Here is a 24081-nt window from a genome sequence, read left to right as displayed (position 1 = left end):
TGGACCACGTTAATTTTCTAATTAGTTGGTGCATGTTACTGAATTTTCTTCTTGTAACTGTAGGGTTCCAGCGTCAGGGTTGAGCTTCTTCTGCTTTATAAGTTAATTGGTGTTTTGTTTTATTTATTTATTTTTTTCTTCCAGTTTTCTGGGACAGGGTTTCTCTGTGTAGCCCTCGCTGTCCTGGAACTCTCTCTGTAGACCAGGCTGGCCTTGAACTCACAGCGATCCGCCTGCCTCTGCCTCCCGAGTGCTGGGATTAAAGGCGTGCGCCACCACCGCCCGGCTGTGGCTGTTTTATTTATTTTTAAGACAAGGTTTCTCTGTGTAGCCCTGGCTGTCCTGGAACACACTTTGTAGACCAGGCTGGCCTGGAACTCAGAGATCCACTTGCCTCTGCCTCCCAAGTGCTGGGATTAAAGATGTGTGCCCCTATCCCTAGCAGCTAAAAGTTTTTAAACTACTAAGCTAAAAGAAACTCGAATGACAACGGAGCATTGACTTTCTTTTTTCTTTTTGGTGCTCAGATCAAATCTGGCCTGTATATGTGTCAAGGATGACGCAGTGTAGACAGAATACAGACGGTAGCTGTCTTCACTTCCCTGAGCTTGTCGGCTCTCCTTCACAGAGCGTGCACTGTCCTGTTGATAATAAGCCTAATAAAGGCTTTATCATCTGCGTATGCTTTCTTCCTCTCAGAGCTAAGAGTGGAACCCGGGGCCTTGTGTGTGTTAGGGAGGCTCTGCATCACCGAGCTGCATTGTTAGCTCCATACAGACTATTCAAGACAACCTCAGCACAGGGTTTGCAGGGCAAAGCTTAAGCAGCGTGTCTGTCTGTCTTTCTTTCTCTTTCTCTCTCTTTCTTCCTCTTTTAAATAATTTATTTTTATTTCACGTGTATTGGTGTTTTGCTCACATATGTGTCTGTATTAGGGTGTTGAATGCCCTGGAACAGAGAGTTGTAAGCTGCCATGTAGGTGCTGGGAACTGAACCCAGGTCCTCTGGTAAAGTGGACAGTGCTTTTAACCGCTGAGCCATCTCTCCAGACCTGAATGTTTTGGGTAGTATATTTTAAGACGTGTGAACCTGGCTGTGTGGGTGGGCAAACAGGCCTTCTCTAAATTGTAAATGTTTTTTGATGTTATAAAATCATAAATATGTAAGAGAATTAGAAGCATTTGTGTTTTCATAACATGTTTTATACTTTGTTCTGGTCATGAACCACTTTTATAGATGTGCCATGCATAGCTGGAGCTCAGAGGCGGCACCCTTGCCTAGCAAGCATGCACCTAGGCTTAACCCCCAGTACAAAGAAAGAGTGCAAAACGAATCACTTCTATCCCTAATTTAATGTTGTTTTGTTTTCTTCTCATCAGTTTCCTCCAGCGTACACAGGCATATCCGAGGTGAACCAGCCTGCTGAATTGATGCCTCAGTTTTCCACAATTGAGTACGTGGTCCAGGTAAGGTTTTCATATGTTTAAGGAACACTGTTAAACTTGAGTTCCTTTTAAGATACTTGGAATTCTGTGCCTCTCCGCTGTCCTCACGAGGTAAAGCTGCTGGCTGGGGCTAGGGCTCTACGCAGTGGGTTCTAGTACGGTTGTGTTACTGGCATCGTTTTCAGGTCTTGACCTAGGCTTCAGAAAGGGGGACCTGAGCACATTTAAAGGCCGTCCTCCACACTCTCCCCATGTCACCTGGAAACACTTCATCTTCCTGGGGTCGGTGTCCCCCCTGCTGCTGCTCGCCCGGCTATGCTAGCAGGAGGGGATCATCTTGCCCTGAGATAAATCCTGCAGCCTGTTTCCTTTCTCACCTCCCTGCGCTCAGCTGCTTCCTCTGTTTCCCCCTAAGCATTCTGAAACGTAGGCCCCTCACCCACCCTGCCTACGATCTCCCTATCTTGAGCATGATTTTGGTGAAATCCACAACCAAATGCAGCTGAAGAGATGAACAGTGATGGAGGCGAGCCTGGGCTAGGGACGTCAGACCCACCTCTTCCTGTCTTACCAGTGCCCTGCTTTCCCACGTCCCGCTCTCATTTGGTAGCTCGTCCACTGACTATGTACTGTTACGCATGTAGGATGTGTACTATTCGGAACATACCTAGACTCCACCCGCCTCGCCTTCCCTCACCCTGGCCATGCTGGGCCGTCCTCCTCCTCTCACTAGATAGCTGCCAGTCTCGTTGCTCCTCTCCTTCATTTTCCTCGTCTGTTTGTGCTTTATTCTTAACCCAACAGCCAGTGTAACTCTAGAGGCTCAGAAGTCTCTGCTGACAGAACTGGCTCCTCTTCACCCAGAGCAAAGCATACTCTTCAAGGGCCCACACCTCTCCTCCCAGGGTCCTTGTTCAGCCCCGTGGCCTTCTTGATTCCTTTAGTGTCACACCCGCAGGAGGTGCTCCTCAGCTTGGAACTCTTTTGCTCTGTGTTGCTCCCCATTCCCTTCCCTTTCCCCCCATAACCGTGATTCGATGATGATGGTGGTGGTGGTGTGTCTGTGTGTCTGTGCGTGTCTCTATGTTTCTCTGTGTATGTGTGTGTGTCTGTGTCTGAGTGTGTCTCTGTGTTTCTCTGTGTGTATGTGTCTGTGTGTCTGTGCATGTCTCTGTGTTTCTCTGTGTGTATGTGTCTGTGTGTCTGTGCATGTCTCTGTGTTTCTCTGTGTGTCTGTGCGTGTCTCTATGTTTCTGTGTGTGTGTGTGTGTCTGTGCGTGTCTCTATGTTTCTGTGTGTCTGTGCATGTCTCTATGTTTCTCTGTGTGTGTCTGTATGTGTGTGTGTGTCTGTGCGGGTCTCTATGTTTCTCTGTGTGTGTCTGTATGTGTGTGTGTGTCTGTGTGTCTGTGTGTTTCTCTGTGTGTCTGTGCGTGTCTCTGTTTTTGTGTGTGTGTCTGTGTCTGTGTGTCTGTGCGTGTCTCTATGTTTCTGTGTGTGTGTGTCTGTGTGTGTGTGTGTGTGTGTGTGTGTGTGTGTGTGTGTGTGTGTGTCTGTGTAGGTCAGAGGACAATTTGTGAAAGCCAGTACTTCTACCTTGTGAGGCCTGGGGATCAGGCTTGGTGTGGCCTTTATCAGCTGAGCCATCTTGCCACCTCAAAATTTGCCTTCCTACTGAAGCTGTCTTCATCTCTCTCTCTCTCTCTTCATTTTTTATTTATTTATTTTTTGAGACATAGTCTCACTATGTAGCTCTGGCTGTCCTGTGGCATAGTATATAAACCAGGCTGGCCTCAAACTCACAAAGATCTACCTGCCTTTGTGTCCTAAGTGCTGGGATTAAAGTCATGCGCTGGGCCCCCCAGCTGTGATCTGTTGAGCACAGGGACCTGCCACCAGCCTCCATCTTAGCTATTGCTGCCCCCTGGCCCCCCCTCCCAGGCTTGTTCCTTTTGGTTGGCAGGAATCTTTGTTTCTTCTGTGCAGTGGTGTATCCCAGGGTCTGGTAACGTCTGGCCCATAGTAGGTACTGCCTGTTGAATACCTTTTAAGATTTGTTTGTTTTGATGGACGCTGGGTCACTTGATGAGTTATTAGACGCTGGTGTAGCTCTCTACCCACACAGCCCTGGGTATCTGTAGAAGCATGGAGACTTGCTCTGTGCTAGCTGGTTATGTCTGCGTATAGACTGATCATCATGTCGTCTTTCTTTTCCCAAAGCGAGGTGCTCGGTCACCTCTGATCTTTCTCTATGTGGTTGATACGTGCTTGGAGGAAGATGACCTTCAAGCACTCAAAGAGTCTCTGCAGATGTCCCTGAGCCTCCTTCCCCCGGATGCCCTGGTTGGCCTCATCACTTTTGGGAGGATGGTGCAGGTTCACGAGCTAAGCTGTGAGGGAATCTCCAAGAGTTACGTCTTCCGAGGGACCAAGGATCTAACTGCAAAGCAAATACAGGTTTGTGCCTTGTAAAGAAGCAGCAGCGAGGGTAGATGGGCCATGTTTATTATTTACTTTTAGTGTTAATGGAAATTATGGAAATTGGATCTTTCTGTTTGTTCTATTCAGGAGATGCTAGGCCTGACCAAGTCAGCTATGATGCCTATGCAGCAAGCAAGACCTGCTCAACCTCAGGAGCAGCCTTTTGTTTCCAGCAGGTGAGTTACCAGTGTACAGTGTTAGGTGTTTTGTGATGCACATGCCCGACAGCCCAGGAGAGTAGCTAGAGTGATGCTGGTACTTCTGGGTCCATAGTTCAAAGGAAAAAAAAAAAACAACTTTAGGACTAAGCCCACTTGATATTCAGTGTCTCATAGAAATGTTTTGACACTGTTCATTCAGTCCCCTCTTTGACACATGGCTGCTATCCTTGATCCTTAAGTAAAGCTGACAAAACACAATGCACTTCTTTTGGGTACTTTTAAATAAACCTGTGAGCAGGCACTCACTTCATTCAGTTGATTCAAAAGCCTATGGTTGCCAGAGACAGCCTCCAATCTGGCCAGAAAGCAGAGTGTTTCTCTGTACATAGCCTCTAAGGCTCAAGGGGCATGCAGACAGAAGCCTCAGCACAGAGAAGACCATCTGCATAAACAGGATGCAAACAAACCTGAGCCACACTAGGCTTACCAGGAGGACATCTTAGCTGCTTAAAGTTTTTTGTTTGTTTGTTTTTTGAGACTGGGTCTCTCTGTGCAGCCTTGGCTGCCCTGGACTCGCTCTGTAGACCAGGCTGGCCTTGAACTTACAGCGATCCGCCTGCCTCTGCCTCCCAAGTGCTGAGCTGCTTAAAGTTTAATCAAGCTGATGTTTTCCTTTTCAATTTGATTTTTTTAATGATGCATGCATAAATTTGTGATTATTAGATTTTATAGCATATTTCACACTTGACTAGCTTGACTAGAATTGCTTTTGTGTTGGTAGAGATAATTTTGAAGGAAAAGGTTTTGAGTTTTTCCTATTGGATAATGGTTTTGGAGAGCAGTTAACTTGGTGACTGAAGGCTGATGGTCAAGGTTCTTTATTAAGTCACCACTGATGTGCCCTTTGAAATCATACAGATTTCTACAGCCCGTTCACAAGATTGACATGAACCTCACAGATCTCCTTGGGGAGCTGCAGAGGGACCCATGGCCAGTCACTCAGGGGAAGAGACCATTGCGATCCACTGGTGTTGCTTTGTCCATTGCTGTTGGCTTGCTGGAGGTAATTTATATTTTTATAGGGACCTCTCAAGTCCTAAAAACTGTTCTTGCTCTTGGTAGCTTTGTTGGAAATTTTCTTGTGCTGTAAGTCAGCCCACAGGACCTCAGTATTTTGAAAATGCCAGAAAGCTTTTATGAAAAACTAAGGGGGTTGGAGCGTGGAGAGTGCTTTCACTAGAGCAATGGCAGCGCAGTCATCTGGCTGGGGGACAGTCAGCGCTGCTCTTGTCACCAACGCTCTTGTCACGGACGCGTGCGGTACCGCACAGCACCACTAGTGCCGAGAACAGGGGAGGTGGCTGGAACATGGAGAGAATTTGCCTTTGGAGTATTTGTATACAGAAACCGAAACCATACTCAGAAGTGGGACTGGATGTTTCTGTCACGATCTTTATCTTTAGGGTACTTTCCCAAATACTGGAGCCAGAATCATGCTGTTCACTGGAGGGCCCCCCACCCAAGGACCTGGCATGGTGGTTGGAGATGAGTTAAAGACTCCTATTCGCTCCTGGCACGATATCGAGAAAGATAACGCCCGGTTCATGAAGAAGGCAACCAAGGTAGGTGCTCTCGGGTTCGCGCTGAGTGCGGTAACAGCCAGCGTGGGCTGCTCTGGACGCGTGATGACCGCTTTGCTGCGCCAGCAGCTGCGTGTACAGTGCCGCTCTTCCCGATGTGGGCTCCTGTTAACTTCCTGACCCCGTCTGACCAGTTAGCGTGGTCGGGTGTAGAGTGTTCAAAGAGCGTTGACTCCAAAGCTTCATTTCACATGCAGTTTCCCAGGTGGTGGACCCCATGCTCTGCTCTCCATTCCATCCTCGGTGTCCCAGGGCGCCCTGGGAGTTACACTTCTGTCTCCTCAAGGCTCTTCTCTATCTTCACAGCATTATGAGATGCTTGCCAATCGAACTGCTGCGAATGGTCACTGCATTGATATTTATGCTTGTGCTCTTGATCAAACGGGACTTCTGGAAATGAAATGCTGTCCGAATCTTACAGGGTACGTAGAACACCTGGGAAATGAGTTAAGGGAAGAAATGAATGGTGGGATTACAGGGTGAGTGAGGCCAGCTTTGAGTTTTCAGGTCTCTGTGAGTTTGGATCTGTTGACTGGAAGGGAACGTGGTCCTGTGGAGGAAGAGGCAGTGCTTAGAAGAGGTCTCAGGACTTCCTGACAACAAGTCGCATCCGAGTGACTGTTTCTTCTTCGGGGTTGTTAATATCATCTGCAGGCTAGGCTGCCATGCTTGTCTGGGGAGCCTCGCCTTCAGCAGTGCATTTCCTCGTGATAAGCTAGTAAATAGCATCTGAGTATCAGAGTATCGTGCAATTAGAAGAAACTTGCCCTGGCTACTGACTCTGACTAATGCCAGTCACACTGTCACCCTGTAGGGTACACTGCTGGTTAGTGACTCTGACTAATGCCAGTCACACTGTCACCCTGTAGGGTGCACTGCTGGCTAGTGACTCTGACTAATGCCAGTCACACTGTCACCCTGTAGGGTACACTGCTGGTTAGTGACTCTGACTAATGCCAGTCACACTGTCACCCTGTAGGGTACACTGCTCTGAGTCAATGTTGTCCTCAAGTGAAAATGTAGAACAAATTCTCAGCTTGGAATGATAACTGGTTCATGAACCTTAGGGGCTCACGGGAACCGATTAGGACTGTTCTTTGGCTTTCCTCAGCGGCTGTCTAGACGTGGTGCTTGTGGGTGCTTGTAAACGTGCGAGAAGCCCTGAGGTGGAGCACTGAGTCGGAAGCTCAGCTGCACGTTAGTGTTGCCTGGGGAATCTGAAAGACTCCAGGAAAAGGAAAGTAAAGAACAAAGCAAGCTGCTCTTTCTGTGGCGTCTGCCTGGACAGTCTGATATAATGAACATGGGGCATGGCTTGTGCCTCAGCGTTCTTCAAAGTTTCCCTCCGGTGTTTCTCACCTAGAGCAGAGTTTGAGCACAGGCAGCCTTGTTTTCCCTGGGAGCTCATTAGAAATGCAGCCTCTTAGGCCTCTTTCTGCCCTTGGTGAATCCAAACCTACATTTGTCTAAGCCCGCTGACTGGACTACACGCCACAGTTTGAGGAGCAGCTACGTAGAGCTGTGTGTGTGGACGGAGGTTCTGCGTCTCTTCTTTCTTTTAACAATTAGCTAGTTAGTTAGGTAGTGCGTCTGCTTGTGTGCCTGTGTGTCGTTGCACACCTGTGTGTCGTCGCACAGCTCTGGAGGTCGGAGGACAGTTTGTGGGAGCTCGTTGTCTTCTTCCAGTGCGTGGAGCCCAGGGATAGAACTCAGGGCTTCAGGCTGTTGAGCCTGTGAACCATCTCCCTGGTCCAGATTTCTGCTTCTCTAATCAACCTCCCTAGTGATTCTTCTCTGCTCTCTCAGGGGAGGGCATAGGAGGTAGAATCTGAGTCACTTGAATACTGTTTTGGAGCAGGACAGATGTATTAGAGACATACGTGCAGCATTGAACCGATCGTAATAAGTTGAGTTCTCACTGGTCCTGGTAGGCATACCTGAACCCCACTGCTCTGGAGGATCTTGAGTTTAAGGCTAGTCTGGGCTGTATAGCAAGAAGTTGACTTTAAAAGGAAAAAGCCCTCCCCCCAACAAAACAAAAGGAAAACCAGCAGTAGCACAAGTGCTGAAAGATGGCTCGGCAGGGAAAGGACCTGCCTGCTACCAAGTCTGAGACTTGAGTTCAGTCCCTGGGACTCATGTGTGGAGAGAGACATACAACTCCTAGTTATCCTCTGACGTCTGTACCCTCCATGGCATACGTACACCCATACATAGACACACACACACACACACACACACACACACACACACACACACGGAGATGGGTATACGTCATGGGGCAAGGTGGGTGAGGAGAAGCACCCCTGAGTGCAGAAGCCGGGGTCTGGTGTATAGGATGACTGCAGGCAAAGGCGTGGCGGTCCTAGGCTGGACTAGAGGAGTAGCAAATGGTTTTCCAGGAAGATCAGTCCTGATCCCATAGTGCTGGGCTTCCCTGCTGAGAAGATGTGCTTTTCCCTTTGAGCGTGCGGTTTACAGGGGCACATGAAGACCTGCAGATGCCTGGAGGGGACGGAGGAAATGAGGGGCACTGCTCAAAACGTTTTAGGTGGAGAATGATAGGAAAGAGAGAGAACCCAAGATGTGTTCACGGCCCCCCAGCTGTGCATGTGTGTATGAGACAGACAGAGAGGAGAGGATCAGTGACTCATTTTAGCTGGGACGCTTGCTGTTTGTTTAAGGTCTTACTCTGTAGCCCTGGACGGCTGCAAGCTCAGTCCTCCTGCCCCAGCCTCCCGGCTGCTGGGGTGCAGGAGCAGGCCACCTGTTGGAGCGCTTACAGGTGCATGGGAATTGTGACAGTGAGGGGAGTGTAGAGCAGTCTGCCCACACGTCAGGTAGCATCCCCCAGGATAGCACTTTCCACAAATGCACCACTCAGCTTCAAGACTGGAAACTGCACACGACAGCTAACGGCACTGCAGACCTATGTGGCTTCAAGACTGGAAACGGCATACTGCAGTTAATGACACTACAGACCTATGTGGCTTTCTCTAGTGCTTGTGTTCTTTTTCTTTGTGAATATAATTTTCACCATCTCTGTACATTTGTGTATACTGATCAAAATATAGAGTTGGTATCTTAAAATCTTTAAGATACATTTTTATATGTACTGCTTTTGTATGTGTGTATGTGTGTGTGTGTGTGTGTGTATGTATACATGCCATGGCACTCGTATGGAAGTCAGAGGGCCACCTGTAGGAGTTGGTTCCTTTTCTCTGCCATGTAAGTAGAGGATGGATTGAACTCAAGTTATCAGGCTTTGTGGTACCCACCTAGGCACCTTCTCAGTACCCCAGAACTGTTTTAAAGATTTTTTTGTTTAATGTTTTTGAGATAGTTTCTTCCCTAAGTACCAAATGAACTTACTGTTTTTCATTTACGTTAGTCAGTAGTGCTTGTATGGACATAGTTTTCTGTGTGTGTGTGTGTGTGTGTGTGTGTATTTATTGTTTGTGACTCCTAAGGGAACAACCAAATGGCTTCCAATTCTCTTAAATGACTACCTTCCTCCTTTCTTACCTAGAGGCCATATGGTGATGGGAGATTCTTTCAACACTTCTCTTTTCAAGCAGACATTCCAAAGAATTTTTAGTAAAGACTTCAACGGAGATTTCAGAATGGCGTTTGGTGCTACATTGGAAGTAAAGGTACAGTAGGCTTTTAGAAAAGTTTTATTTTAAATTATCTTATAATACTTAGCCAATACATTTCCATATATACATGGTAGATATTTACTTACTCACTATTTGCTTGAGGCAGTGTCTCACTGTGTATCCTCAGCTGGCCTGGAACTTACTATATAGACCAGGCTGGCCTGGGACTTACTATATAGACCAGGCTGGCCTGGAACTTACTATATAGACCAGGCTGGCCTGGAACTTAACTATATAGACCGGGCTGGCCTTGAACGTGGAACTTACTATATAGACCGGGCTGGCCTGGAACTTACTATATAGACCGGGCTGGCCTGGAACTTACTATATAGACTGGGCTGGCCTTGAACTTACTATATAGACTGGGCTGGCCTTGAACTTACTATATAGACCGGGCTGGCCTGGAACTTACTATATAGACCGGGCTGGCCTGGAACTTACTATATAGACCGGGCTAGCCTGGAACTTACTATATAGACCGGGCTGGCCTGGAACTTACTATATAGACCGGGCTGGCCTGGAACTTACTATATAGACCGGGCTGGCCTGGAACTTACTATATAGACCGGGCTGGCCTGGAACTTACTATATAGACCGGGCTGGCCTGGAACTTACTATATAGACCGGGCTGGCCTGGAACTTACTATATAGACCGGGCTGGCCTGGAACTTACTATATAGAGCGGGCTGGCCTGGAACTTACTATATAGACCAGGCTGGCCTGGAACTTAACTATATAGACCGGGCTAGCCTGGAACTTACTATATAGACCAGGCTGGCCTGGAACTTACTATATAGACCGGGCTGGCCTGGAACTTACTATATAGACCGGGCTGGCCTGGAACTTACTATATAGACCGGGCTGGCCTGGAACTTACTATATAGACCGGGCTGGCCTGGAACTTACTATATAGACCAGGCTGGCCTGGAACTCTCCCTCCTCTGTGCTCTGCTTTACCCCGTCATATGACAGACCTTTGAACGTTTCCTGGGATGAGTGATGGTTCTTGTTCAGTGTCGACACTGTAGCTTCAGCCCGATAGACATAGCTTGAGTGACACTTAAGAGGACCCAACAAGATAGCCACTGCAGTGTATACTGCCCACCGCCTTTATTCCTTTGCTTCTCAAGGATGACCTGTGTGTTTGTTAAAGTTCTGAACAGAAAGTTCCTCTTTCCTCTCAGGCCCTGCTCTGCGCCTCCCTTCTTGAGGCTGAGTGGCGTTAGAGGAGTTTGGAGTGGGTGTTGGCTGCTGTACTGGGGCTTGAGGGCATTGGTGTGAGTCACTGCATTGCACAGAGTGGCTTTATGTTTAACAAGAACCCAGGTGTTTATATTTCTTTGTGGGAAATGATAGTCCAAAGGCAGAAGAATCTGTAAGTTCCAGGCCAGCCTGGTCTGTGGAGTTTCAGAACAGCCAGAACTACATAGAGAGGCCCTGCCTAAGGGGGAAAAAAAGGTCTTATCATTATGTTGGGACTTGTGGGTTAAGTATTTTTAAAGCAGTACAAGCTGGGCAGTGGTGCAGACACCTTTAATCCCAACACTTGGGAGGCAGAGGCTGGTGAATCTCTGTGAGTTCAAGGCTAGCCTGATCTACAAAGCGAAGTCCAGGACAGCCAGGGCTGTTAACACAGAGAAACCCTGTCTCAAAAAAACGGGGGGGGGGGGGGGGGGGGGGGAGAAGGGTGGGGGAAGGGGGCAATACAAAACAATATGTTTACTGACTAGAACTATGTAAATAAGCTTGAATATTCATGATATTTGGAAAAGAATGTAAAATAGTTGGTAGAGTTGTAACTTTTCCTGTGTATAATAGTTTCAAAGGTTGATGAATGAATTGAGAGTTGAAAGTGCCTCCCAGCCAAGTATGGTGATGCAAACCTGTGTCTCAGCATTTAGGCAGAGGCAGGGGGATTGTGAGCATGAGCTCACTTGGGCTGTCTAGATATTTTCGGGTTAGTCTCAGCTACTTCTTAGGGATCCTGCTTCAGAACAAACAAATGAGCTGTGTCTTTTTTGTTTTGATTTTGCTATATAGCGAGGCTGGCCTTGACCTCTTGATCTTTTGCCTCAACCTGTTGAATATTACTATTGTACCATGATACCTGGGCTTCTTGGTGGTTTTTTTTTTTCTTTTCTTTTCTTTTCTTTTCTTTCTTTCTTTCTTTTTTTAAAAAAAGATTTATTTATTTATTTGTACAATGTTCTGCCCACATGTGTGCCTGCACACCAGAAGAGGGCACCAGATCTCATTATAGATGGTTGTGAACCATTATGTGGTTGCTGGGAATTGAACTCAGGACCTCTGGAAGAGCAGCCAGTGCTCCTAACCTCTAAGCTATCTCTCTAGCCCCTTGGTGTATTTCCTAAGCTGGATTTTGTTGAAGCTTTAATCAGCTCCTAGTGTTCTTGGAACATCCTGAGTGGGCATTAATATAGTGTGACCTATTATGATGCTCTCTGTGGGATTTTTTTTCCCCCCCAAGATAGGGTTTCCCTGTGTGGCCTTGGCTGTCCTGGACTGACCTAGTAGACCAGGCTGGCCTCGAACTCCCAGAAATTGGCCTGCCTCTGCCTCTCGAGTGCTGGAATTACATGTGTGCACCACCATGCCCTCCGTGGGAGTTTTTCTCTAAGCTTTTATTGTGATCGCGGTGGCAACAGGCTGGCTCCTGACTTACTGTGTGCTTTGTTTTAGACCTCTCGGGAACTGAAGATTGCAGGAGCCATTGGTCCATGTGTATCTCTGAACGTGAAAGGACCCTGTGTGTCAGAAAATGTAAGGAAGTTCATCACACTCAGCTGCCCTGGAGTAGCCACATAGCTAAGTCAAACCCTGATGAGCTGAATTGTGTCGCCTGGGAGGTGCACCTGTCTGAGAGGAGCTCTAACCCTCCTTGATGACAGCTCCAAGAGGTAGTGTCATCTGTCCTTCTGTCCCTGACCAGAGAAGGAAACTGGGCGTCAGGGAGGTTGACATAGATGACCCAAAGAGGCTATATCTCAGGCTCCTCCACTGCATCTCATGTGTGGATGCTAAGCCACCGAGAACAAAAAGCCACTCTCTGAAGCAAGAGAAGGCATTCAGAGTTCTTCCAGGACAGCCTGCATGCTGTGTAACTTGGACTGGTACCCTGTCTCACTCAGCTGAATGAGCTCAGTACAGAGACCACTGAGTTGGTCGGGCGGTGGGTGATACAGATGTATATACATTGTCAGGGTATGAGAGCAAAGTGCAGTCATCCTTTGTGGTAAGTGGCTTTGCTGATGGCCCACATGCTGTGAGCATGCTTTAGCTGCCAAAAAGTACACCCTCTGGTTTATGAGGACTTCCTGCATTGGTTCCACGCAATAAGTGTAACCCCAGAGGTGTGAAAATACAGCAGTGTTGAAATGAAGTCACAGACTTCTGCTTTGATTAATTTGACCCCAAGCAGGCCCAGGCTTGCATCCTTACTTCCCCTGCCTTGTCTTTGCTCTGTCCACAGCCACAGCCTGTCTCTCTGGGTGTCTGTGGCTTTGCCTGTCTGACTGCTGTCTGGTGTCTCATTGTCCCTTTGTCTCTCTCTTCTGTATTTATTGAACACAGAAAGGATCCTGTGGGGGAAGGAATGAGGGCTTCTTTACAGAAATCCCTAACAGTTTTACAAGGGGAAAGGTCATTTTACTGACCCCAAGTGACCCAGAGGCACTCGGTACTGCAAACAAGCTGTGCCTGAGTATTGTTTCCAAGATGGATGGTGACATTTGTTGTCTAAGGCTGTTTCCAACTTAGATTTGATTTCAGCGAATGATTACCACAACATATACGTATATTACTCTGCCTGGGGCATGGAAGAGCACATAACTTAAGTTGAAGCTGTGCATTAGCTTAGGTTGTAAAAGCTGACTGACTCGTGGGCTATCCGAGGCAAGGAAGGTTGTTAGTTACGTTGTTCTTTTAAGGTTACACTTGAACAGATTGATTGCACAGTACAACGGCCTGGGGTCAAGGGGTGTGTTTGGCTGTGAGGTCCAGCGAAAGCATTCTTTTTGAATGTTAGATGTTTGTTTATTTCATAAAGTTGCATCACCACAGCTCTGCGGTATTCCTGGGACGTTGTTACACAGCCATGTCTTCCCTTGTTGTCACCCACCGTGGCAGGATGGACTCCAGAGCTGTTGTAGAGATTTAGGGTGTATAGCTGCTACTTGGTAGCTGAGTGGCCTGGGTAAAATTCTTTTTTTTTTTTTTAAGATTTATTTGTTACGTATATAGTATTCCGCCCACATTCCAGAAGAGGGCGTCAGATCACATTGTAGATGGTTGTGAGCCACCACGTGGTGGTTTCTGGGAATTGAACTCAGGACCTTTGGAAGAACAGTCAGTGCTCTTAACCTCTTAACCTCTTAACCTCTGAGCCATCTCCCCAGTCCCCTGGGTAAAACTCTTAACACTATAATTCAGTGTTTTTAGAAAATGGGAAAATAACAGTACCTACGTGAGACTGTTAGGGATAAATGTAGTTGGTCAAGTGAGGCACTGGAGCCTTGTGCACGCTGTCTGTTATCTGTCTATGCCACTGCTTTTTTGTTGAGCTTGGCAGGGGGTGACTGTTTGTATAAACATCTCTGTAGCCCTTGGCTGAGGCAGTTTCTTCCCCAAAGCCCATCTGAAAAGTGTGTCTTAGTGTGCTAGGTGCCTTGCACCAGCCCTGCTTTCCTGGGAGGGCTTGGGAAGGCCGCCCTGTGCCAGAGTGCTTTCCGTGAGCTTGAAAGTCTCCCCATGAAGCTTCAGGCTGATTAGCCTTCCAGCTGAACCCAGCATTGAATGTGTTGGTTAAGGGTTGAGGATCTAAGAGAAGGAAAGCACAGCTTCAGTCATTCAGCAGGCTGAAGTACCACACGTTCCTGTGCACCCACCCGTCCGTACCACCAGGTGGCAGTGCTGTGCCACAGCTGTTGGTGCCATTTGGCCCTCCTCTCCTGACATGTTTGCTTTACCAACATTATTTACAAAACCTTTGGAAATAATTCTCAGATGTCATGACACTCGGTTCTTAAGTAATACAATGTGCATGCCCTACATAAGGATGCTATACCAGTTCCTCATTTGATATCTGACACAGTGAGCAGTGGTCTTGCAGTAGCATCTGCTATGACAGTTAGTCTGCCTTCTCTCCCCAGGTTCCTTCCGAGTGCCCTCTGTGGCTATTGCTAATGCCACCAGCATTGCTTTCAGTTCCACATCCTTAGTTTTTTCAAACTCTAGACCAGCCCTCTTTCAGTCTGTTTTTTTCTGTTTCTGTGCTTTTCTGTTTCCAGACACTGTCGTTGGCCGTGTTCAGTGTCTCTCTAGAGTGATCTGCAGTCTCGGGTGTCTGCTTCCACACAGTGGTGTCTGAGCTGTTACTTCCCCCTGTGCTTGAGTGAAGAAGTTAGGTTTAAAGATGAAACTAGAGTCTGCTTAATGCTTCTGTCTGTCCTGTGTGTTTCCTGGCTGATCTTCAGCTCTCTATTTCTTACTGTAATAGTGATGGAAAAAGCAAATGCAACTTCAAACCAACAGATAATTCTGTCTCTCTATTCTTCCCCAACCTTGATAAGATTCCTTGTTGACCTCGCCATTATGTACTGTATGTATGTCGTATGTATATTAAAATGATTTAGAGTGCCAGTATAAAAAGTTTGATTTAAAAGTACTGTAAATGTAGACATTAAGACTCTTTCTAGTCTCTACACATTTCCTAGGTGTTTTCACTAGAATTTAAAGTTTTAGCTTGAAGTAAATGTTCCAAGTGACCTACCCAGCTCATCTGTGCTTTTCGTTTGTGGCTTCCCTTGGGGTTCATTTTTATACTCATTTTGAAATTCCTTTTCTCATCTCTAGGAACTTGGTGTTGGTGGCACAAGTCAGTGGAAAATCTGTGGCCTGGATCCCACGTCTACTCTTGGCATCTACTTTGAAGTTGTCAATCAAGTGGGTAGCAATATTTTTGATGTTATAATGTCTTCTGATTAGTTAGAAGGTACTATGTCCCATCCTGATCCTACTTTGTGTCATATCAGGGATTGTGCTAGTCTGGTTTGCTCTTTTTAAATCCCCTCCAGCATTTGGTTAGAATTCAACAGTAAATCACTTCCTCCCTTTACTGCTGAGTTGACAAGGCCCTGAGATGAGCACTAGCTTTTTATAGCCATCGTAACTTGTGAATTTTTGAGGATGACAGTTTTTCCCCAATATTTTGTTTTAAAAAGTACATACAAAATAATTGAAAGACTTGTACACTCAACACCTGCAAAACCACTTGATGGATTCTGAAATCAACCTTTTACTATAGTTGCATTATTAAATCTCTGTTGCTCCATTTTATTTTTGATGTTTTTGTGGGTAGAGGGAAGATGAGACAGTGTCTTGTTGCCCAGAGTGGCTTTGAACTCCTGATCCTTTCACCTCCATATTCAGAATGCTGGGGTTACAGGTGTGCGTCCTCACACCTGGCTTGTTATGCTGGGGTTACAGGTGTGCGTCCTCACACCTGTCTTATTAGTTTGTGATGTATTTCAGAGCAACTTACAGTCATCAGTGGTTTTCTTCGCTAAACAGCTCAGCACCATATTGTCAACCGGGGTTTACTTTTATTCCTTCTGCTCCTAGAGACTGAACCCAGGGCCTCATATAGTCACATGATCTACCACTGAGCTACATACCCAGCCCCAGGTCACGTGAATACGCTAATGTGGCTCCTTCCCTCCCCACCTGTGCCTTTAGATAAGAGTTGTATGCAGTGATACCACAAATCACGCAGGCCCTAAATGTGCCATTGAAAATGTACCAAGAACCTTACCTCGGTGTTTTAGAAGGGCTGTGTTTACGTCGTGTCTGTGACAGTAACAGATGTGTGGCCTCTCACCCTGTAGCACAATGCCCCGATTCCCCAGGGAGGCAGAGGTGCCGTCCAGTTCGTCACACAGTACCAGCACTCCAGCACTCAGAAGCGGATCCGAGTGACCACCATCGCCCGCAAGTGAGCATCTTGTTTCCTTCTCTTGAGCCAAGGCTGATGGTTTTCCTGTGAGAGTTTTAGTTTCTTGAGTTTGTCCTTCTGAATCTCCTAGCTGGCTCTCCCAGTTCCTCACTGACTCATGTGTCAGCCATCTTTGGGTAACCCAATTGAACCTTTAGACACTTAGCTAGCAGAATCAGCGTTCAGTAGGAATGTAGTTTATTAAAAATTACTCCTCATTATCTTACTTGCTAGATAAATAAATCATGCTTTTTGTTAAAGATGTAAACAACATCAGTGCAGTTGGCCCTCTGTATCCATCTGTTTCACAACCATACATTTAGCCAAACCAGAATGGAAAGTATTTTTAACATTAAATCTGTATTGGACATGTAAGGACTTTTAAAAAGCTATTATTCCATAAACAATACAGTATAACAACTACTTGTATAGCATTGACATTGTAGAGATGAGTGAGTGTACGTAGGAGACTGTACTTAAGTACAGAGACTGCGCCATTTTATTTATATTTATTTTTTAATTTTTGAGATAGCTCTTACTTTGTAGCCCTGCTGGCCTGGACTCACTCTGTAGATCAGTTTGGCTTTGAAATCGCAGAGAACTGCCTGTCTCTGCTTCCCACCTTCTGGGATTGAAGACACACACTGCCATGCCCAGCTGTACTGTTGCCATTTATTTTATATCAGTGACTTGAGCATTGATGGGTTTTGATATCTGAGGGTGTGAGTCCTGCAATCAGTCCTAGGAGACAGTGAGAAATAACTGTTTACTTATGAGTGCCTTTACTTACCCTTCCCAGAGTTAAATCTATGTAAATTTAACTGTATACCCCCACTTCTGCGCTGCTATGTGCCATATATGTTTGGCAGCTTATTTGTTTATTTATTTATTTATTTATTTATTTATTTATTTATTTTTGGCAGCTTATTTCTTATGTCGTCTGTGTATGTTTTTCTCTAGGCTGCATGTCTCCTCTCATTTATTTTAATGCTCACATGCTATTGCATAGTTTCATGGGTTGCTGCCTTTGTTAAAGGGACTTTAAGTGCTACTCTAGCAGTGTGACGTTTTGTATTTTATTTTTAGGTATTTGCACATACAAATATTTTCTTTTCTTCTCTTCTTTTTGGTGATGCTGTTCTCCACATTACTGGGGACTGGGTGCAGGGTCTGTCTCTCATACCCTGACTGTACCACTGAGCAGGCACTCATGCTGCAGGCTCTGTCTCTCATACTCTGACTTTACCATGAGCCGGCACCCATGCTGCATGGTTCACAGCTGCCTGCAGCTCTCATGTCAGACCCAACCCCCGTACACCCCTGTACACACACATGAACATGAAAAATAAATCTTACAAATAAAAAAAAGAGAGCGGGGGGGGGGGGGGGGAAATGCCTTACAGGTATGCCCACAGACCAGCCTGATGGAGGCAATCCCTGATGGAGGCTTCCTTCCTGGCTGCTTCTAGGTTGGGTCAGATTGACAAAGCTGACCATCTCAGAGACTGTGCCCACTTTTTATAAAGCCTTTTCTTTCCCTCCCTCTCTCCCTCCGTCCCTCCCTTCCTCCCTCATCGTCTCTTCTCCTCCTTCCCATTCTTTCCTGTTAGGCTGTAAACTCACTATGTAGTTGAGCATGACCTGGAGCTCCTTATCTTTCTGCCTCAACCTCTCTCTCTCTGTCTCTCTCTGACTCTGTCCCCACCCCCTGCCCCGCCCTTGCTCTCTCTTTTTATTTTTGGTTTTTCATGTAGTCTTGGCTGTTCTGGACTAATGTTGTAGCCCATACTGGTCTCAAACTCCCAGAGTTCCATCTGCCTCTGCCTCCCAAGTGCTGGGGATTACAGGTGTGTGCCTCCACGCCCTGCCCCTGCCTTCACCTCTCAAGGGCTAGGCTTACATGCATGGGCCTCTCTGCCCAGATGTGTAAGACCTACCACTTCTCATTGATTTGCAGAGAATATTTATGTATTTTGGATGTGCCTTTTCTGTTCCTGGTGGTCATTTAGCTCTTTTTATCTTTAGTCACCTGAAAAACTCTTACACATCTTTTTTTTTTTTTTTTTTTTTTTTTACACAGGGTCTCTCTGTGTAGCCCTGGCCATCCTGGACTCACTTTGTAGACCAGGCTGGCCTCGAACTCACAGCGATCCGCCTGCCTCTGCCTCCCGAGTGCTGGGATTAAAGGCGTGCACCACCACCGCCCGGCACATCTTAATTCATTTTCCAAGGAGGTGATCCTGGGAAGTCGTTTTGTAAAGTTGTAAACGCTTAAATTTTTTACTTTTGCTTTTTGAGACAAGGTTTCTCTATGTAGGCCTGGCTATTTTAGAGCTCACTCTGTAGGCGAGGCTGACCTTGAACTCGGAGACCTACTGGCCTCTGCTTCCTGAGTGTTGGATTTAAAGGTGTGCTCTACCTCCTGACCTAACACTAAGATTTTTTATAAGGACTGGCCTAGAGGAAGGCACTCTGGATTGAGACTTACTCTTTGGGTGTCTACTGTTGTGTCTGGTGAATTATGGGAAAACTTTTCTTTTATGCTTTTAGCCTTCAGACAGCACCTGAGGGTGACAAAAATGACTGTTAAACTTGCTTAATGGAAATGTGGTGCTACCTTGTGTAGGACAGAGGAATGCATCTGGGCTTGCCTGAGCAGAGATCTAGCCTTTCTGGTAGTTCCTGGTCAGATGTGTGGTAGTAACTCTGCAATTGTCAGTTGGGCAGATGCGCAGAGTCAGCTGAGGCACATAGAAGCAGCATTTGACCAGGAAGCTGCAGCAGTCTTGATGGCACGGCTTGGAGTGTTCCGGGCAGAGTCAGAGGAGGGGCCTGACGTGCTCCGCTGGCTGGATCGACAACTCATCAGACTGGTAAGATGGGGAAATGGCATTGAGTTTACTCTGTAGTTTGTTTTGTTTTGTTTTTTTCTGAGACAGAGTTTCGCTGTGTAGCCTTGGCTGTCCTGGACTTGCTTTGTAGACCAGGCTGTGCTCAAATTTACAGAGATCCAACTGCCTCTGCCTCCTGAGTGCTGGGATTAAAGGCGTGTGCCACAGTCTCTTTGTCTCTTCTACCTTTGAGAAAAGAAAATTTCCATTTAAGCCTATTATTTTTTTTAAGTTTTAAAGGTATTTGTTTGTTTGTTTATTTATATATGTGCGTGTGTGCACCAGGTGTGTGAAGGACCCTGTGGAGGTGAGAAGAAGGTGTTGGACCCCTTGGGACTGAAGTTGGGGAGGTTGTGAGCTGCTGTGTTAGTGCTGGGAAGTGAGCCCGTCTGGTGCAAGTGCTCTCAACCACTTGCTGAGTGGTTCTGTCCAGCCCCAAAGCCTATTATTTTATATAGTCAGCCGCAAGAATGTAATGGCTGCTCACTTTAGGCCAAACACTGGATGTGAAAGAAGTATTAAATGTACATTTTCCCTCTAGGACTGACATTACAGTTTGTAAGAAACAACATATAGGGAACATATGGGGAGTGGTACAATTCTATGTGTGTTAAAAGCTGAGTAGAAGAGTCATTTGTGGTTGCTGTGGCCCTATATTTTCTAGGGGGATCAAAAAGAGGCTTTAGAAATTGGCTTTCAAAAAGTAGTGAGTTCAGGAAAAAACCACATGTGTTTCTCCAGGTTGGGAGAGAAAAACAGTCAGAGGAAGACAGATGTGGTGGTGTGGGCTGTTGTCCCTGCCCTGGGGAGGTCGAGGCCAGCATGAGCTGGCTGCATATTGAAACTTCATTGAGACCCTATCTTAAAAGCAAAACAATTAATAACCAAAGTAAGCACAAATAATAATTTAAAAAGGAAAGCTTTATAGTAAAAATCACTAGGGTTGGTATAGGTGAGTGGTCGGTAGCTTGCTTAGTATCTGTAAAGCCCTGGGTCCCAGGAAAAGTTGGGTGTCGGCTAAAGAAGGTTGACTATCAAGAAATGAGGAGACCTGGGTGTGGTGGTGTATGCCTTTAGTCTCAGCACTGAAGAGGCTAGCCTGGTCTACAAAGAGAGTTCCAGGACAGCCAGAGCTATATAGAGAAGCCTTGTTTAAAAAAAAAAAAAAGAAAGAAAGAAAGAAAAGAAAAGAAAAGAAAAAAGAAGAAGAGGAGGAGGGAGAGAAGAGAACTGGGAGAGAGAAGGGGTGGCTGGTTTCTACTTCTACGGCTGAGACAGAGAACAAAGGAAGAGGCCCTCCCCCACAGGGCTGGTCAGACCTAGTCAGAAGAACATGCCTATATATAGCTCAGTGAGTCTATTGTAGCAGAGAAATTGTCATGGTACTCTTCCCATGGAACTTGTAGAAACTTTTTTTTTTTTTAAGATTTATTTATTATGTACACAGTGCTCTGCCTGCATGTACACCTGCAGGCCAGAAGAGGGCATCAGATCACATTATAGATGGTTGTGAACCACCAAGTGGTTGCTGGGAATTGAACTCAGGACCTCTGGAAGAGCAGAGCAGTCAGTGCCCTTAACCTCGGAGACATCTCTCCAGCCCCGAAACGCTTTAGAATTAGATGAAGTCTGCCATCCGGGGTGCTGGGAAAAGCTGGAAATTTCTCAGCTGAAGTACAACAGGCTGGGATGTCAGTTGGCTGGGTGTGCTGTAGGGTCTCGCCCTGTAGAATCTATGAGCACACTGGGACCCTTCGGCTGACCTTGCCTCCATCCATCGCCCTCTGTTCACAAAGTTCAGGATCACAGCAGCTGGCCAGCTAGCTACAGGGCTCCATCCATGTCATAGAGAAAAGGGCGAGTTGGAGCTACTCTGGCAATAAGCAGCTAACCGGCACACCGTGTTACCTTGCCCTCTTGCAGATTCTTGGCATGTATTTGTGATCAGAAGCCAGGGAAGGAGGTGTGATAGTGTTTCAGTTTCACATTTGTCTTTGGCGTCTTTCTTTTTCTTTTTCTTTTTCTTTTTTCAAGACAGGGTTTCTCTGTGTAGCCTTGGCTGTCCTGGACTCCCTTTGTAGACCAGGCTGGCCTCGAACTCACAGCGATCCGCCTGCCTCTGCCTCTCGAGTGCTGGGATTAAAGGCGTGCGCCACCACCCCCGGCTAGCAGCGGTGCTCTTAACCCCTGTGCCACCTCTTGACCCCCTGCATGTAGTTCTTAAGAGGGGAATAAGGTAGGCATGGTGCGTGTGTTGACATGTAGCATCACCGTGTAAGGGGAGTCACAGAGTAAAGGTTCCTGGCATGATGGCAGTAGGTGGGACAGGGCAATGGCAGTAGTAATGGAGTGACTGTTTTGGAAGAAGGGAAGAAGCTGAAAGAGTGAGCGAAACCTTATCAAACAAGTATATAAAATGACAAATCCAAAAGTCTGGTGGGAGAGATGGCTCGGGGGTTAGGAGTGTGTGCTGATCTGCTAGGGAACCTGAGTTCAGTTCTCAGCACCCATGCTACCTCCACGTCAGCTCACAGCTCTAATCCCAATCACATCTCCTGGCCTCCTTGGGCACCAGCACACTTATATAAATACATATAAATAAAAATAAAATTAAACAAAACAAAAGGTCATTACTGACTTCTGTCTTAGTTGCTTTGCTGTGTAAAACACCAGGGTTTCCTGAAGTTTGAGTTTGACTCACTGCTTCAGGGTTAAAGTCCATGCAGGTGGAGTGGAAGTAGCAGGTGGCAAAGCAGCCACACACATATGAGATCCCAGACAGGGGCAGGGAGAGCTGAGGATGCTGGGAGTTGTTCCTTTAAAAGCTCAGCGGCCCCTCCACTGACACACTTCCTCCAGCAAGGCTGCATCTCTTAATCTTCCCCCAACAGTCACCTACCTGGGGCAGAGTACTCGGCTACCCAAGACTTACTGGGGACAAAGCACTATAACTTGCGTTTCAGGTGTGGATAACTGCAGGATGGAGGTGAGGTAGAGAACAGGAGACAGCAGCAACTTTAGAATAAATGTGTGAGTGTGTGAATGCACACATGCCTGCCGGTGCCGGACAAAGGCATCGGCTCCTCCAGAGCTAGAAGTAGGTGGTAGGAACTGAAATCTGGTCTTCTATAAGGACAGCAAGGCTTTTAGCCACAGAGCCCTCTTTCCAGCCCACCTCTTTCTCCACTTTTAAAATGTAATAATGTTTCTCTGAGAGCTGACTCCGAGCTAGAAAACTTAGTCTAAGGAAAGTGATCGTGTAGCTGGTGGAAGTTTCAGAGTGGGCTTGGGCAGCACTGAGGCGGGGATTTGGATGGTGTTGGTCTGTTTCTTGTGCTCACTTGTAGATGGAGTAGTGAGGGTGGGACGGGGACAAGAACTAACCTGTGAGCAGTCCAGAGGAAGACAAGGGAGCCTGAACACAGGGCTCACGGGAGGGAGGATGACAAAGAGGAAAGCTAATTGAGCAGCTAAGGGAGAAAGTTGTAGTTTTTAAGTGTGTGTGTGTGTGTGTGTGTGTGTGTGTGTGTGTGTGTGTACATACATGTACATGTATGTTTGTGGTATACAAGTGAAGGTCAGAGGATGACTCATGGGAGTTGGTTTTCATCTTCCACCCTATGGATCCCAGGGGTCAGAATGCAGGCTGTCAGGTTTGGTGACAAGTGCCTTTCCCTGCTGAGCCACCCTGCTGGCTGAAGGAGATGTTTTAAGGCGTTTGTGAAGCCTTGTGCTAATACTGCCAGACGCTCGAGAGGATGAGGACTGTGAAAGGACATCAGCGTTGTTAGGAGGAGGGCTTTCTGACTGCCCCGGAGCCTGGGTCTGCAGTGGCTGGAGGGAATGTTTGATCAGAAATAAAGGCAAGGCTGGACGTGGTGCATGGCTGGGATCTCAGTGCTGGGAAGGCAGGAGGCTACTGTGACCCTGTCTCAAAAAGCATAACTAAGTGAGTAACTGACCGGCTGACTAACAATACATTCTGGTTCAGAAAGGAGGAAGAAAAAGGCCAGGCATGGTGGCACACACCTTTAATCCCAGCACTTGGGAGGCAGAGGCAAGTGGATGTCTGTGAGTTCAAGGCCAGCCTGGTCTACAAAGCAAGTCTAGGACAGCCAGGGCTACCGGGAAACCCTGTCTAGAAGAAGAGGAAGAGGAAGAAGAGAAAGAAAGGAAGGAAGAAGAAAATTGAGCAGTGAGATTGACCTACATTGTTAGTTTTCTTGGTCTGCAGGGCTTTCATATGGAGAGGTGCTTGAGAGAGCTCACTGAACACATCTGTGGTCGTTGGGTTGGTTTGAAATTTAGAATCTCCTACTCTTCTCCAAAGAACCCAATTCTGGGGATAAATCCAGGGCCTTGAGCATGCTAACTATGTGTTTTAACAAGACCTGGACACTTGTCTACTCTTTGTGTCTAAGGAGTAGCACACTGTGTAGTTCTTCGGTCTGAGATTTTTCTTTTTTCTTTAGATATAATTTATGTGCATCTGTGTTTTGCCTGTATGTATGTCTATGTGATGGTGTTGGATCCTCTGGAACTGGCGTTACAGACGTTGTGAGCTGCCATGTGGGTGCTGGGAATTGAATCCAGGTCCTATAGAAGAGCAGCCAGTGCTTTTAACCACTGAGCCATCTCTCCAGCCCCAGTCTGGGATTTTTCTAGGTGACACTAACTTGGACTCTTTCTTTTCCTATGTTCTTTCAACAGTGTCAGAAGTTCGGGCAGTATAACAAAGAGGACCCTACGTCTTTCAGATTGTCGGACTCCTTTTCTCTGTACCCTCAGGTAAGAA

At 46.7% G+C, this 24081-nt stretch overlaps 1 protein-coding gene and 1 long non-coding RNA gene across 4 annotated transcripts in view; both read left to right on the top strand.

The window, feature by feature from the left end:
* LOC311594336 overlaps nt 1–24081 on the top strand; it is an 89431-nt gene that overhangs the window by 47830 nt on the left and 17520 nt on the right. The window lies entirely within an intron of this gene.
* The window catches only part of SEC23B (SEC23 homolog B, COPII coat complex component), a 39366-nt gene that overhangs the window by 5310 nt on the left and 9975 nt on the right, over nt 1–24081 (top strand). For all 3 annotated transcript variants that reach the window (XM_084775887.1, XM_084775885.1, XM_084775886.1), the window contains exons 4-15: nt 1380–1466; nt 3666–3902; nt 4014–4102; nt 5006–5150; nt 5551–5709; nt 6034–6149; nt 9257–9380; nt 12087–12167; nt 15258–15347; nt 16289–16395; nt 19115–19268; nt 23997–24074. In XM_084775887.1, the coding sequence (XP_084632013.1) occupies nt 1380–1466; nt 3666–3902; nt 4014–4102; nt 5006–5150; nt 5551–5709; nt 6034–6149; nt 9257–9380; nt 12087–12167; nt 15258–15347; nt 16289–16395; nt 19115–19268; nt 23997–24074 (1467 nt within the window). The remainder of the gene's footprint in view (nt 1–1379; nt 1467–3665; nt 3903–4013; nt 4103–5005; nt 5151–5550; nt 5710–6033; nt 6150–9256; nt 9381–12086; nt 12168–15257; nt 15348–16288; nt 16396–19114; nt 19269–23996; nt 24075–24081) is intronic.

Source organism: Acomys minous (assembly GCF_964271855.1).
Source record: "Acomys minous genome assembly, chromosome: 3".
Taxonomy (NCBI): Eukaryota; Metazoa; Chordata; class Mammalia; order Rodentia; family Muridae; genus Acomys; species Acomys minous.
The sequence above is the reverse complement of the archived record's forward strand: the minus strand, read 5'-3'. Positions and strand labels throughout refer to the sequence as shown.